A 17,083-nucleotide genomic window follows, 5' to 3' on the forward strand; every position below is an offset into this window, starting at 1 on the left:
CTTCGAATAATAATAATAATAAAAAACAATCAAACACCACAAAAAAAAACCCACCAAACAACACCCAAACAAACAACCTCAAAAAACTCCAACCTCCCCCCAAAATTTCCCCCAAAATACACAATCATTCCCAACCTCCAACAACATGCAAACAAAAAGCCACACCTTCCCTCCGCCCCTCAAGCAAACAATAAAAAGTCAGATATCACTATACCTCTAGTAGAGAGACTACTACATGCAGCTGATGGCACATAGCTGAGAACAGTCCCTTTTGCTTTTTCTGTAGGACAGATTCTCAAGGCATTTGCCACACTAGTTTCTTCCACTTTCATTTTTTCTTTATCTCCTTTCACCTTCAATCTAAATACGTTGAGACTTTTTTTGTATCCTAAATTTCTCACCTCAGAGGAAGATGAATCAAACAGGGATCGTAGAAATTGACGTTGACAGTGTCACTAACCTTTTGGGAAACTTCCAATAAAATTGCAATTTTAGAGATACCATCAGGAGAAAAATTTATTATACTCGTCAGGGCTAGTCTAGCAAATGTACATAAAATACAGTTTTGAAAATTCGAGATGATAATTTTGCCTTTGGTCACTAAATTCTAAAATGACTTTAACCTCCATATATCTTTTTTGACTTCACTACACAGGGCATGAGTCAGGGCAGATTTGGTCCTACAGTTTAGAATAAGATATGTACAGTAAGTGAAAGCAAAATCTCCCCTGTGCCTTTACAGTCTTTTCTCTGTAAATGTGTGTGTAGCACGAACAGTGAACGCTGAATACCCATCAGTGGCTAGAGCTATGCACGTCTGAAAAGCAAATCTCACCACATTTTACACACCATTCTCTACACACACACTCAATTCAATGTGAGAGGGAATGAACCCCTTCACATGGAAGTGAAGCAGTATGCAAATATAAGGTACCAGCATTCTCCTTCTTTAGATGGGTTTTCTCAGATGCTGTTCAACAATCTGATTTCAATGTTCTGAGATGTTAATGCTTTCCACAATTATGTTCTTAAAGCTGCCTGGATGTTATATACTTACAGCAACAGACAATTAGAAGAAGTTGTTTTCTAGAGCTTTAGTTTTCCTGTAAAGACTATAAGGCTTAGTGATGTAAATATATTTTACATAGAGTAAAGCAGGGCTTCCTGTCACAGAATCATAGAATGCTCTGGGTTGGAAGGGACCTCCAAAGGCCATCTAGTCCAACCCCCCCTGCAGTCAGCAGGGGCATCCTCAACTGGATCAGGCTGCCCAGAGCCCTGTCGAGCCTCATCTTGAATTTCTCCAGGGATGGGGCCCCAACCACCTTCCTGGGCCACCTGTTCCAATGTTCCACTACCCTCATGGTAAAGAACCTCTTCCTAACATGCAATCTAAACCTACTCTTCTCTAGTTTGAAGCCATTGCCTCTCCTCCTATCCCCACAGTCCTTTGAAAGCAGTCTCTCTGTCCTGTGCATGCTTTTCACAAGACCGAGTGGCTGGTAATCACTGAAATTTTAAAAGACAAAAGGAAGATTTCAAGTTAAACAAATGGTGATCTTGGCTGAACGACAGCAGTAGCTGATGCCCTTGGAATGCTTAAAAGTTGATGCTGCTGGCATGTCCCTTAGAAGCTAAAGTTTAAACAGTGCTGTTCTGGTATCTGAACTGCATTGCTTTAGATTTTCTAGGCACGTGAAATACCAGTACTTAATCTATGAGATTTCCTTTTTTTTTTTCTTTACCTTTTATAATTTTACCTAACTGCATCACATCAAGTTTCTTTGCTGGTTGCATCCTCTGGTGCTGTGGGATTTAGCACGTTGTTTTTGCCGTGGAGGCATCAATCGCCTCCCTCGGACGCACGCACTGCCCGTAGGAGCAGCTAGAGGGCTGTATTATCCCATTTTTAAAGCAACAAGCCATCAATCGAGGGATGCAACCACTACCAGTCTGTCTCAACAATTTTTTCCCTACCGGTTTGGGCAAACAACCTTATCCGAGTTTGTATACCAGTACTTAACGGTGTCATTTGTATAAGATACAGAACTTCATGAGTGGCTGTGGGTTTGGCCATATTTTCAAATCTTTAAGGCTTATCAGTATGTCCTGCTTCTTAACTACAGGCTCTCTAATTGTACTGGTTTAGTATTTAACTACCTGTTCTCCTGAAATCGTAATCAGGTCACATATTAGATATGAATTCACAGAGGAATTTTGCAGCTTTTTCTTCTTCTTCTGGTGAGGACTGGGAAGCAATAAAGACTTAGGAAAAACTTCTTGGCCAAGAACAGCTGTGGGAAATCATTACCAGGTCTGATTAAAGTGAGGGGTGGAGGGGAAAGGGCATGGGAGGTCTTTCTTTTCTTATACTTTTGAATCAGTTAAGTCACTCAGTGATCTGAATTGCACTTGCACATGTTTTTTATTTGATTACTGTGTGACTGTTCATTGCTTAACTTTGCTTTTGTTTTATGTTTTTCCTGATACTTACTGAAAGCTCTAAACCCAAATAAATGACAGGTTCAGTAAAAACTCAATCTTGCTTTTGTGCTGCAAAAGCCCATTCAAAGCTTCATAAGCCCCTCAAAATTGATTTTTGGAGCACTGTTATTTTTAATCTGTCCTTTACGAAACTTTAATGCCTTGAGCAAATCCTTCTTGACTTATTCCCACCACTAGGCACTGACTTCATGGTAAGCAGATAAATGTAAGACAAAAAAAATGCAGTTCAGATTGTTCCCCCAGTCCCTAGTAATTCTCTAACTTGCCTATTCTCCCTTTCTCATTATTGCAGAAAGCCTCCTGTGTAAACACTACTTTTTGTGCTCCTATGCACGCAGACTTTTTCCCATCAGTTGCTTGCTCTCCCCCACCTGCTGTATCTGACTCATTAGTTCAGCTTCAACTTTGCTTCACCTATTCATTCTCCAGAGAATTATATTTAAAGCTCATGGCACTGTTCTTATTTTCAAGCATACTTTCTCTTCATACCTGCCAGGCTTGTAGATAATACTGTGCAATGTTCCCTAGGCTCAGTGTCTCCAACTTCAATATTTTCTTGGAGGGTTCAGTCTTTACAAGGAGGTCTATGGCAAAGGGAATCTGCAGACTATCTGTGGCCCAGACAATGTATTAATTCAACCTTCTTGTCAGCTTACTGAACTACTGCCAGCCATGGCAACCCAATGCAGTGCTCCAGAGCTACTGCATGTGGGACTGGCTGTAAAACAACAGTGACTACATTTGAGTCAGGCTTTTTTGCATGTGACTCTCTTCTGAGAGTTTGCTGTCAACCAATAATTTACATGCAAAGGAGGAGGCAGAAGGAAATCTAGTAAAACTGAATGCAGTAAAAATAGTATTATGACTTTGCACATCTTGTGTGGCTGAACCTCAAGTACCATATGGCCCTGACTACAGGTGTAGTTTGATGCTCTCGCTGTAATCAAGAGCATCTGGGTTCAGCCTGCAAGGTGGCAGGAAGCTTAAAACTGCCCAGAGTTAGAGGTTCACTTATCTCTACCTACTTTGAAACAAGTGTTGGAAGCACAGTTTTGATGGAAATTTTAGTATCAGGTAACTCCTCTATCCTCGTTATATTGTCTTTTCTTTATTAAAAGTTTTCAGTGACAGAATCCTAGCTAAGGTAGGCAACTAGACAGAAGTAAGGACCTGAAATTATGTAAAGACTGAAGTATGAGCAGTTAAGGCTGGCAACAAGGAACTTGAAGTAGTTACTACTGCCTTCCACATTATTTATATTGTGATGGTCTTTAAACAATAATTCAGCAGTGATTATGTTGTCATCTGTCTTCTAATGAAATATTCCTCCCTAGCAGCTGCATCTTATATATGTTACATTGTAAAACAGTTCTAGAACAATTAATATAAAACTCAAACAATAGAATAGAAAACCAGCTTCGATACCTTAAAAATGTTCACATGAAATAATCTGGATGGCTTTTATTTATTTTTTATTTTTAAATCATTATTATTCTACTGAAGAGCCTTATGGTCTGAGCAATTGCCAGATACAAATTGTAAGGTAGACTTTGGTTTCACTGAAATCAACAGCAAAACATCCCCACTGACTTAAAGTTACTCCCAAGGAGTCAAAAGGCAATTGGAAAAGAATGTTCAAAGGGAAAGAGTACAATTTCAGCTACCAGGTGGCTTATGGGGCTTTGTCTGGCATGTTTTTAATGCTTAAAAAACATTAAGATGACTCACAGCTATGATTTGCAGCAGGGCAAACATAAGCAATCCTAATACAACATGCCACATCAGTTCAGGAAAACTGCATGCCTTGTGTCTTGATGTCACACCAGTCCAACAAGCAAGTGACTTCAGCAGTCCTCTATGAAGAAAGCAAAATGCTTGTTTCAGTGCTGGCAGGATGTGGAAGTTCACAGAATCACGGAATTAACTAAGTTGGAAAAGACCTTTGGGATCATCAAGTCCAACCCATTACCTAACGCCATCTAATCAACTAAACAATGGCACTAAGTGCCTCATCCCATCTTTTTTTAAAACACTTCTAGGGACAGTGACTCCACCACCTCCCTGGGCAGTTCATTCCAATGGCCAATCACTCTTTCTGTGAAGAATTTCTTCCTAACATCCAGCCCAAACCTCCCCTTGTGCAGCTTGAGACTGTGTCCTCTTGTTCTGTCATTGGTTGCCTGGGAGAAGAGACCAACCTCCACCTGGCTACAACCTCCTTTCAGGTAGTTGTAGAAGGCAATAAGGTCTCCCCTGAGGCTCCTCTTCTCCGGGTTAAACAACCCCATCTCCCTCAGCCGCTTCCTCACAGGGCTTGTGCCCCAGACCCCTCACCAGCCTTGTTGTTCAGTAACAAACAGAAAGGATGGCACCCAGAGACTAATGAAAAACTATTACAAATAGGCTGACAAAAGTTATAAACAATTCCATCTCTGAAACAAACAAAAAACTTAAATACAATTGGTAAGTTCTGCTGTGGAAAAAATGTCCTGATTTGCAAAAGGCACCTACATTCCTGTTTAAGAGTGTGTGGTGGAGGGACATTGTAAGCAATTATACAAAGAATGGACTCAGTCCTTGGATTTATGGGTTGTTTTCTCAGAAAATGGTTGCATTTAAAACCTTCTTTTTTTCATTAAGACTTTTAAATATTTTTTTTTTTTCACTGTGGGTGATAGTCTTCCGGAGATGAGTCAAAATACTGGCAAGAGGAGTGTTTAGTGACAATATTTGGAACTTTGGATGAATGCTTTTCCAGCTGTCTTGTTATTTCTGAACTGTCAGGGCTGGTTTGGGGTTTTTGGTTTTGTTTTTTTTTTTTTTTGTATTAGTTTTAACACTTAAAACATGACTTCAGTTTCACTGTAATAGTAAACACCCCACGAAAGCTGTGTTGTATAACAGCAAATTTAGCTATTAATGCAGAGATTTCCAATGTGTTGCTTTTATATGCCGAATAATACTGGGTGTATATGTACACATGTATTCAGGACATTAATGCATGAATGGTTTTGTTAATGGTGGCCTGGATTTCAGTCTTATTTTTGCTTGCCTTGCTCTGCTGTGAATGTTGTAGCTATTCCTGGCTGAAAGTTGTATGTGACAGGAGAACAATGCTACCTGTGCATTAGACATGCAGGTAACTTCTACACAAAGCTTATAATGTGCCACATGGTGTCAAAATTACCAGTGAAGGAAGAATCATCTCTCTATAGCACCCTCTTCACTTTGCACTGAAGTGTTTGGAAGGCTAACTGGTTTCATTAAACACCATTTATTCCAAGAGCTGAAAAGTGTCTTGAATCATCAATGCTATCACTAACTTGGCACCTTCTAATTATCTTGATATACTCTAGAAATCTGATCTTTGCCTTTGATTCTCCAATGATACTCTTGCACACATAGCAGATTATAGATTTTGGGACCAAGTAAGAGTACATGACTTTTCATTATTAAATAATCAAAACACAAACAGTTGTGACTTAATCAGCTGCAATTTGACATCATTCCATCTTCATGGAGAGATCCAGTACTGGGGATAGTTTCACTTATTTGTTGTGGTTTTTTTGTTTGTTTGTTTGTTTGTGGGTTTTTTGGTGCTTTTTTGGTAGAAATACAAATCTGTCTGTTAAAATAAAAATGGCAGGAAAGGAAAATAAACCAAGAAATAACAGAATAAAACTTCCACTCAGGTTCTGTGAATGTCACATTCTCTCCACATCCTGGCATATGCTCAGCTTTTAAGTAAGTGTTTCTGAAGTACCTTACAACAGTTTAGCTCCATCTGCCATCCAGTTTTAGCTATAAAAGTGGCCAGCCTCATCATCTTCCATCTCCTGAGGCAAGGCAAACTCCTTTAGGCAAAATTTATTGTGAGAAGCAAATTCCTTAAGTCAAATGGGCCAAAGAGCTTGTTGACAAAATTAGAAGTAAATTATATACTGATTTGTTAAAAAAAAGAAAACCAACCAAACACAAAACAAAACCCACAACCAAACACATGAGGTTGCAGCTAAAGCTTAAAAACACCTGAATCAAATTTTCTGCTTATGAAACCAAGGAAATCTGGAAAGTGACGCTATTTTAGGCTAATTGCATTTTGTTGGGTTTCGGGGGAGCGCTACATAGTAGCAACTGTGGGAAAACCACTAAATAGTTCTCTGTTGGAACCATCTGTCACGAATATAGGACATATGTTCGCTTTGTTTATTCAGAAGCCAAGTGGAAGCCGATACACTCAACTCGGCCCCGGCCGAGGGATGGCCCGGGACGCGCAACGCGGGCCCTGGTTCCCCCAGCCGGCCGAGTGCAGTCTGCGCCGGGCTGCGCGTCCTCTGCGGAGCTCTGCAGGCATGGGACCAGCCCTAAAGAAGATCGCGGGACAAACACGGGCGGTCCATCCTCGTTGGTCCATCCATCCAACCTCGGGGTCGCAGCGGGATGCGCCGGGCTTCCCTCGCAGGCGGCGGAGGCGGCGAGACCGGCAGGGGGAGGCCGCGGCCGCCGCTGAGTCCCAGTGGAGGGCGGGGGCGGGCGAGGCGCGGGGTCATCCCCGCTGGGCGCAGGCAGCGGCATGCACCCCGCCGCGTGCGGCCGCAGCGCGGTCAGTTCGCGGCGGCTTCCGCTCCACAGCGCTCTGGCCGCGCCGAGCTAACCCGTAGCGCCGTGTGCTGAGTCTTCGCGGAGCCGCTCTGCTCTGCTGTGCTCGGTGGAACCTAGGCAGCAGCTCTCACTGGGGTTCGCCCGCCTCCCGCTCAGCTTCCTTCGCCCCCGCCCGTCCCAATTTCCCCTGCCAAACTTTCCCAGCCGCTGCCGGCAGCGCCGCACCTGCCCCCGCCGCGCCCCGACCCGGAGGCGGAGGAGGCAAGAGCACCGCGCAAGCTGCGCAGCCCCCTGAGCATCGCCTCCCCGCCCCGGAGCTAAAGAATAAATAAAGTTGCGGGCTGAAGGTTGGAAGAGACATACTGCCCCCGGAGGGGCTTGGACAGCTTTGGGGAGCGGCAGAGAGGGACTGCAAGTGGTTGCAGGGTTGTCAGAGGCTTCGTCCCGGCTGCGGGGTCGGGGGCGGGCGGGAGCCGCGGATCTCGTGTGTTGTCCCCCCACCCCCTTGCCGTGTGTGCTCTCGGTCCCTCCCTGGGAAGAGGCGCTGCCCACCCAAGGAGGCGACCGGCGCTCCTGCCCCGCTGCCGCTTGCTCACTCGCACACTGATATACCGGTGCGTACGTCTCTCGTTCCCTATCTGAAGCCGGTGCTTGTGTTTTTAGGTTGCTCAGACCTGAAATCCAAAGGAAAAACCTCAGCGTTTGCGTCGCTGCTTCTGCTGCCGCTGGTGGTAGTAGCGGTGGAGAGAGGGTTTTGAGTTTTGGTTTTTTTTTTTTTTTTCCTTTGGTTGGTTTGGTTTTTTTTTTTTTTTTTCTTTTTCTCGAATTCAATGGATGTGAACTTGGAGTCTTTGGACCTCGGCAGTTTTGGAATATCTACGTGCTGATGCTCTTTGTTGTGGCACATCAGCTTGTTTGGGGAAACCATCCGAAGACAGCAAGATGTTTCTCGTTATCTTGTACTTCGCTTTGCCCTTAGTGGGTAAGTTGCTGGCGTCTGATTTCTGTCTGTACAGCGGTTCATAAAGCAAAGCATAGGGTTTGTGGGATCGGATGCCTGACGGTTGTCAGTCTATTGTTTAGGCAGAACAGTGAAGTTTCCAGTAGTTCTTACGGCTCTGCCTCACATCAGTTATCCCAGTCTACATTTATAGCTCTGGGAGATAACAGACTTCAATACTCGCCTGTGTAGCCTCTTATTAAATTGAGCTCTCACAAGTTAGAGGGAAACTTTTCATTTTAATAAAATAAGGCTGCTTGGGAAGGGTTGAGGAGGGCTGACAAGAAGCAGCTGAAGGATTACATCTTCACCTGAACCTGGCAGCCTGCCCGACTGCAAGTGGTTTGCAGTCCAAACTGATTTCCTTTCCACAAGAGATGTTTGCGTTTCCATCTGCATGTGTCTGAGGAAGCGTGACAAGGGGGCAACAATGGAGAGGAGAGGGTTAATCTCATTTGCTTTGTTCTCCGGCAAAAGCATCATACGTGGAGAGAAATGGTTGGGGGAGAGTAATAAATTTTACCTTTATACATGTAGAATACTGACTCAAAAAGAGGCTGGTATCCATCAGTGAGGGTACCTACCTCTGAGCGGGTTGTTTGTGGGTGTAATTGAAATTACACCAAAGCTCTTGTGGAAAGTGAAGCCGAATATTTAACCCCTCAGTTAAACACTAGAACGGAAAGGTTATTTGTTCACCAAAGTGGACCTGAGGAGTAGTGAATGCTTGTTTTGTCACGCACGTTAACCCCTGTGGGTTTTCCTTCTTTTTTGTGTTTTCTCATAAATCAAGCAACAGGGTTAACGTTTTCCGTTTCCTTGGACTCTCTCTAAAGTGGAGCTAAGATCGTGAAAACCCAGTGTGCTTTCTCTTAAGGTGTAGTCATGAAGCCTAGAGGTTTCCAAGGTGCTGCTCGTGGGGCAGGCTGCCTGTGCTACTTAGGGATGTGCCTTGTGCTTGCCCAGATGCCTGCTTCGGAGCTCTGGTTAAACCAGCCTCATCTCAACGAGAGTTTGTTGGTTTGTGTCTTCTCTCTCTAGATGTACTTTTGTCTGCAGAAGTGAGCGGGCTGCCTGGAGGGGACCGCCTCGACTGCGTGAAAGCCAGCGATCAGTGTCTCAAGGAGCAGAGCTGTAGTACTAAATACAGGACACTGAGGCAGTGTGTAGCCGGCAAAGAGAGCAACTTCAGCCGGGCAACAGGCCTGGAGGCAAAGGACGAATGCAAAAGCGCCATGGAAGCTCTCAAGCAGAAATCTCTGTACAACTGCCGCTGTAAGAGGGGCATGAAGAAGGAGAAAAACTGCCTGCGCATTTACTGGAGCATGTACCAGAGCTTACAGGGTACGTTGCAAAACACAGAAATGTTACACTCCCCTAATGCAGTGTGTGATTTTGCAGCCCCTTACATCTGCAGCTAGCTGCTGTCACTGAGGCTAAACCGAGGGTCTGACCCCATAATTCACATTGTGCTCTTCAGCTGCAAACTGAGGACCTTTCATCCGACTCAAGAACAGCTGCTGCTCCGTCTCCTGTTGTTGGGAAATCCACAATAAGGGTTTCCTCCAGGGGACCCAGCTGACCTTTCTAAACCAGAGTCAAAAGATAAGGGCAGTAGCAAGTGCAAGAGCTACAAAAACAGTCATTCGGAGACCTTTTGCTAATAATATTTAAACTCCTTAATTAGGACTCACCTAACAAGATCACAGGACACTGGGACTAATTGCTGAAAATTAAACGTATTATGAAGAGGAGCATTACTGTAAAGGAAAAGTTTATTCTTGTTTTTCCTGTATTTACTAGCAGTATTCCCTGGTCATGCTGAGGCAGAAAAAAAAAAAAAAAAAAAAAGTTGTGCTTCCTAGAGCTTGTGGAAGTGCCAGTTAGAAGGGATATGATGGTGATTGACTTGAGACTTCTGTTCTTGATGTCACTGGCAAATTGCCCTTAGTCTATTGAGAATAGGTAGATCCTTGTATATCATTTTTAGCTCTGTTTTGCTCTGGCCCTGGGGTTGAAGATACAGTCTTTCAGATCAGTGTTTGTCTCCATTTAACTCTTTCATGTTGCTGCTTCTGCAAAAAGGGAAGTCAACTTCTGTTCACTTATCTAGGCATCAAATAGAACATTTTAATTTTTTTATTCTAAATTTTTTTATAATAAGTTACACTACTTGAATATTTTCTGCATTGTGAAAAGTTTCTGTTTGTGTTAGGAGTGTTGTGTTCTAAAGGTGCTAGTTTTCAGCTGTTACCTGGGCTGCTGCTCTGAAAAAGAGCTCTGCCTAAGTTAGAGTGAATGAAGAGGAACGTCCTTGCTCCAGCTTCTCTCCTGCTGGCATGAGATGGGACAGTCCCTGTGATGTCACAGACTGTCTGCAAATTATGACCTTATCCATGGAGGAAGGAGAGAAAAGATCTGGTGATGGCGATAAACAGCTAGCTTCTTTCAGGCGTTGTTGTAGATAACGCTTTGAGGAGAAATAGCCACCTGAACAGATTAAAGAGAAGTACATTTTACTAATATAGAATAACTTAAATTCTGAATTAAAGTAAGCCAAATCTTTCCTGAATTCTCATACAAGAAAAAAAACTTTTTTTTGTCTTTAGGGAATGACTTGCTTGAAGATTCCCCTTATGAGCCAGTTAACAGCAGGCTATCAGACATATTCAGACTAGCACCAATTGTATCAGGTAAGCAGACTTAAAATTCTTTAACTGAAACGTGACTGCAATCTGCTGCTTTGTACTTGAATTATGGACTTTCAAGCAATACTCCAAAATGTTAATATCATTCTGGATATAGGAAGTTCCTGATAGAGTTGCACAAAAGGAAATACAAATTGGCTTTTGAAATAATAGGTGAAATGGAAAGAGTGCTTGGCAGGATGGCAATTTGTATTCTTTTTGAGTCATTCTTGACAATAAATGCTAAATTTTCCTGTAGGTGGCAATCTGATTCCCTCTGTTCCTAATTTACAAATCGTTTCCTTTTTGGGAATATGGTCAGTGCAAGTTACCTTCCGTTGACATTAAAGAAGATCAGAAGATAAGTCTTTCAAATGTTTGCATCAGAGAACACTTTATAGTTTCATACATTTTTGTTGAAAAAGCAAATTTCAGAATTAAGGGCTTGTCTTCTTTTCTGGAACTGCTGTGTTTATGAAGTGCCTATTCACAACTTCCTTCTTTTTCTAGTTTTTCATTTTTGCTGCTATGTGACTGTATTTCAGAACTCATTTGTAGTAATTCGAATATGTTGCTCAGTAATTACTCTGTTTGCTTTTTATCCTAAATTACACCAATTTCGGATCGGATTTATTGACACAGTGATTTTTGGGGCATTCCCAGGGGTTACAGGTTGGAATTAATTTCTTTTTTTTTTTTGCAGTTTCAGAAATTCTTCTGAGGATGCAATCTGTACTCAGGACCTGTATTTGTTTTGTTACACAAACTAACCTGAATGTGCACAGTATGACTTCTGGGGCTGACTGTGTTGAAGCTGTAGTTAACTGACATGCTATGGATAAGTGTTAGTAGATAGCCCTTTAAAAGAAGGAAGAAAAGACCAGAGAGAGTGACTAGACCAATTTTCAGAAGTACTTACACTTTTTAGGACCCTAAGCCTCATTAAAAGCCAGGGGACTTGGGTTGTTAAGTATTTAATGGTACAGATTTTCAAAGGCATATAGACACATAAAATGTAGATAACTGCCCATTGGGGTTTTCTGAGAGGACTAAGTGATTCAAATAGGCGTTAGATGCCCAGGCAGTTAAAAAAATTCTAAGTGCTTAATGCACCTTTAGGTATCTTAATGCCTTCGAAAATTTGCCCTTTAGTCACTTTTCAAAATGCGGCTTCAGATCCAAATCGCATCCTGTCTTTCAAAATCATTATCCTAGTTTGGTGAGCAAGTCTGTTAGAAAAAAATACTAGACAGCAAAGAGTAATTTCTGAGGAACCTTTATTTATTTATTTATTAATTGCTTAAACCCCTCAACTTAGTACAAACCCAAGTCAAAAATCTATTCAGAGGCATTTCAGTCTGTTTTCTTAGTTTATGGTCAGCCTGCTGAGGGCTTTATTCTAACCTGCTTCAGCAGTTTTATGGTATCTGTAGAAGTACCCAGTGTACACTCTACCTTTTGGTTATTTTTTTTTTTTTTAACATTCCCCATTTGCTTTCAAAATAATTACCTTTAAAATGTATTATTTTTCCCCCTGCCTATTCTGTGCAACAATGAAGTAACACATAGTTGCCAACAAGTGGTGTCCATCCTACCACAGTCACTTAAGATGCTCACGGACTGGTTAGGACTCGTTCTGTGTTGTTAGTGCACCTGAAATTGCTGTTGGCTTTATCAGGAGATTCAGGTTTGCAAGGACTGGATTCACAGGAAGCAGCAAACAAAAGTTGTAGTCTGGTGGAAAACCAGCAATATTTGGAAGTATTGTCATCTGAAAGGAAAAGATTAGCAAAAGCATCTTCCTTATTGTCATGGTTACTACTGTGTGTTACATTCTCTAAAGTGGACGAGCCTTAGAGATTTTTTTGCAGGGCTCTGCAAATACCTCAACCAGCAGAACTTGGTCAGATTTTTTTTTTTTTTTATATACCTTGATTAAAATGAAACAACTCCCCCCACACACTGTACAAGCAGTGTTGGCAAGGGTTTCATAATTGGTGTTCTGCTAGTATGGCCATTGTGTTTTATAGATGTTGTTGCAGTGTTCACTCCCGTTAAAGTTACTTAGGGGTACTTAAAAGCATCTATTAACCCTTTCATCTCTCAAAGTCCATCTTGTGATACTGCATGACTTGGCAAAAACATTATACTTGATGTGCACCATCTTTTAAAATTATTTTAGGGAAAGTATAGAAAATCCCAACACTTGTCTTTGATGGTACAGAGAAGAGTAAAACCTTGGCTAAGATGACTGTTCCATGTGTTACATGTCTTCTGTAGGGTATACAAGTGTAAGAAATAGAGGATGGTTTTTAAGTGCAGTTAAAGTTGATGTAATTCTGTGCTGAAATGCGTTTCAAAATTGTATCTTCAGTGGCACCCTGTTTCCATGTTCTCATTAATCATTTAAACATCAATATGTTGATTTAAAGCAGCAGTATATTACTAAACCTGTTGCTAAGTTTGTAGTTTCTGTCTAGTTCCTGTTATGTTAATAGGACAAGTGATGCAGTTGTGTTATTGAAGTGACTCTGTTTATAGTTGTGGTTTATGTTGTGCTGGGACTAGTGGTGTAGTCAGCCTAGAACTAGAAGGGCAAGCTAAGAGCTCTACGTAAAATTTACAACTATGTTCAGCAACATAGGAAAGAAAAATCTAACCCCACAAAATTATCTATCATAGTACTAGCTGTTAAGCCCAAAGTATTGAAAATTTAGGTACTAAAATGCATGAATTCTGCATTTGAATCATTACTAAACTTGCAAGGAAAGTGTAATTGATAAAAAATAATCGATGGCTAGTACAGGGGTAAAAGTTCAGTGTTTGATTTACTTGTGATGACGTATTCTGAGTATTCAAGGTGTGATCTTTCCTTTCAATCTATGCTTTAAGATTGTAGTTAAGCTCCTTCTATAAAGGTAGTCCTTCTATAAAGGTAGTCCTTCTATAAAGGTAGTCCTTCTATAAAGGTAGTCCTTCTATAAAGGTAGTCCTTCTATAAAGGTAGTCCTTCTATAAAGGTAGTCCTTCTATAAAGGTAGTCCTTCTATAAAGGTAGTCCTTCTATAAAGGTAGTCCTTCTATAAAGGTAGTCCTTCTATAAAGGTAGTCCTTCTATAAAGGTAGTCCTTCTATAAAGGTAGTCCTTCTATAAAGGTAGTCCTTCTATAAAGGTAGTCCTTCTATAAAGGTAGTCCTTCTAACTCCTCACATGGCCAAGTGCAGGACCATGAATCTCTGCAGATGAACGGCACAGCTCGCTATCTTATTTTTTTGTTTTGAGCCTTCCTAGGTCTGAATTTTCTTGAACCACTGTGTCTGATGTGGTGCTTCTGCCTCAAGGGTGTGAATTTCTTGCTGGTAGGCAGCTTTTTGAATTACTGAAGACTTGTGTGTTTTAGAGGATAACAGATTTGGGTTACTTATGACGTGAAGATTTTGCTTAAACAGATATTTTTGCATGAACCTTAACAACTTCTGAGAGGTGAAAACATTTCAAGGCCATTGACTTCTGTCACAAGTACAGTAAATGGAAAATCTCTTGATTGGATTTCAGAGGTGAGCTTCACATGAAATTAAGGATAGGTGCTTGAACTTGCCACTTGTTAAAGTGATCTATAGCTTTTTGCTACCTGGGGAGCAGTTTGCCTCTTGAATTTCTATTGTGTTTGGCACTGAGCCTCACAACTGGAAGGTATCTTACTATTTTGGTATCAACTGATACAGGATAGTTGCTGTCTCTGTGGCATGTTGTAAGAAAATATCCTACGTAAAAACTGTAGCCTCATGTACCTGTGGGAACACAAAAGCCATGTTTCTGAAATACCTCATTCATTTCAACACAAAATGGAGAGCCACTAAAGCTGAAAGAAATGCCTGAAGCCAGATCTGTGAAGTGATGTAAACGGAATACTTAAAAAGAATTGACTATTTAGATCAATGTGTTTAGGATGACTTTTAAGTTGCCTAGTTAATATTGGGCTTATTATCTCACTGTTCAGCATTGTGTGTCTTCTTTCTTTCATGACTACTATGTTCAGAAATAATCTTAGAGGGCAGGCTACGTAAATCAGAATATTTCTTACAAGGGTTAGGTCTTGCTGGTAGTCTGTGGAGAACTGCTTGGTTGCATGTTGTTATGTCTGGTTTCTAAAATGTAGGACAGATAGTGATTAGTTATTTTTGCAATATTTTTTTAGTGTAGTAAACTGTTTTTACAGAGAGCCTTTTGTGTCATTAAGCAGTGAGAGAAAGAAACTGACTCATATGATTGCAGGTTGAAAGGAGTGTTTCCTGGTACTGCTGCTCTCATGAGAGGCTGCTTACTCTTTGAAAACTTTGGGAATCTCCTTTTGCAGAAGGTATCTGAAAACTTGTATTCAGGTAAAAAAAAGGGGGAAAAAGTAGTATATTTTATATTTGGTATGGTAAATTTGTTAATTAAAACCAGGAATTCAGTAGACAGCATAGGACATACAGCTTCCTCCTGGAGTGTGTCATACCCACATTAGAACATGGGTAGCACAGCACATGAAGTTTAGCATGTTTGATTTGCATACTGAGAAAGCTGTAAGTGCAAATGCAAACAGTCATGGTCAGTAAGGTGGCTTTTATTTGTGTTTGACAAGTTAGCCAGGCAGGAATTCTCAGGAGGTTGTGTGTGCTGGTGGTTGGTTGGTCTTATGTCCCCTTTCTGTAGGACTTAATGAATCCCTACGTTGTTCATAAGGAGAGCAGGTTCATTAGTAGCTTGCCCTTCTTCCCCTAGGTTTTTCAGAGGCAGGCATTGTGTATCATTGGTGCTCACAGATCTGAAAGTTCATGCTGGGAAAGAATGAACTCCTTCCTTCAAGATTTGGCTGACGTTTGTAAGGGGATACTTCTCCCTAGTGTGAAACTTGCTCTGAGGATTGATGACAGCAACCTGGCCCATCCCTGTTACTTTATTCTTCCCAGGGATGGGGTAGAGACACCACAGTGAACAGACTGCAAATGTTTCCTCTGGAAAAGCTGCTGTTGGCAAAGGGGGTGGGGAGAAGTTCAGTGTTTTGCAATACAAATTCTCAGGATTCAGGGAAACAGAGCTTCCTTGTCTGAGTGTTTAAGGTCCTTTAGAATTCCTTTTACCTTCTTTCTGCTACTTCTGGTGAATTACTTTTCTTCTGTAGAACCCATATATGTAATTCTTTAATTGTGAGAAAGATGAGTTATATCTCTGTCCTAGTCAACAGATTCACTGCTTTTTCCTTGTGGGGTTTGTGGCATGTGAATTAGTGGCTTCTCTCATTAATTAATACTGTATGACATCCCTGATTCCTACTGCCTGAGGCCTCTCATCCTAATTCTATTCCTAATTCTGTGTTTTCTTGTTCAGATGTTACATATTTTTCTAATTTAACACTATGTCTTTTTCTGACATGTCTGTAGGAATATTTGGGATGCCACACTTCTACAGAGGCTGTTTAATTTACAAGGTGCTGATTGTTGATTTCTCTTGACTGTTTACCATACTCTCACTAGCTCTTACCTCCCATATTGAAAACAAATGAGGTCCTTCATGTTCCTTAACTTGCACATTCACCCAATTTCATAAACAATAAAGCAGAACTTATTAAGTTAATAGGAGTCTTCCAATCTGATTCTGTTCCCTCTGAAGTAAGCATAACACATCAAAATCATTTCATTTGATTACAATGTATTCTGTTTCCTGTTGTAATTTGTTTGGATTTAGTTCTGGTGTTCTGATGTGAGTTTGAGCCTTTTGGTAACAGAAGAGTAAAGACCTGTTAATTTAGCCTTCACTAGATTGTCACACAACTATCTTGTAAGTAATACATGAAAAGAATAGCCTTTGGATCAATATATATTACTGATTTTACAGTGGCAAAGCCAGGTTAACTTCTTCCCCCAGTGAGAATTTGTGGCCCTCTGCCTGTTCCAAGAAAAATACAACCCAAACAGTCATCTATTTTAGGTGCCTTTAACGAAGTGAAAATAGTTTGACAAAAACAAACCTAATATGGGCGAGTACAATGTTTGTGTTCTTTGACATTTCTGTCTGCAGATTTTCTTTGCAGAGACAACTAGGCTGGCTTCCAGTCAGATAACAAGTTATCAAGGGTGCAGAGATACCAATTGCTGATTTCCACTCCTGCATTTTCATAATCAGATTGGACTTCACACAAAAGAAAATCACTTTGGTGACCGTTGGCTTGCAGGAGCTCTTTGAATTTCCTGTTTTCTGCATTTCTTGAAGCTTGATCTGATTATGAGAGGGGACTTAAGTACC

At 41.2% G+C, this 17,083-nt stretch overlaps 1 protein-coding gene across 1 annotated transcript in view; it reads left to right on the forward strand.

The window, feature by feature from the left end:
• Positions 1–2,278: 2,278 nt before the first annotated feature.
• The window catches only part of GFRA1 (GDNF family receptor alpha 1), a 161,950-nt gene continuing 147,145 nt past the window's right edge, over positions 2,279–17,083 (forward strand). Inside the window, exons 1-4 of the mRNA XM_054382395.1 lie at positions 2,279–2,314; positions 8,018–8,089; positions 9,149–9,451; positions 10,717–10,800. Of these exons, the coding sequence (XP_054238370.1) occupies positions 8,050–8,089; positions 9,149–9,451; positions 10,717–10,800 (427 nt within the window). The 5' untranslated portion in view covers positions 2,279–2,314; positions 8,018–8,049. The remainder of the gene's footprint in view (positions 2,315–8,017; positions 8,090–9,148; positions 9,452–10,716; positions 10,801–17,083) is intronic.

The sequence above is a fragment of the Indicator indicator genome, chromosome 7, assembly GCF_027791375.1.
Source record: "Indicator indicator isolate 239-I01 chromosome 7, UM_Iind_1.1, whole genome shotgun sequence".
Classification (NCBI taxonomy): Eukaryota; Metazoa; Chordata; class Aves; order Piciformes; family Indicatoridae; genus Indicator; species Indicator indicator.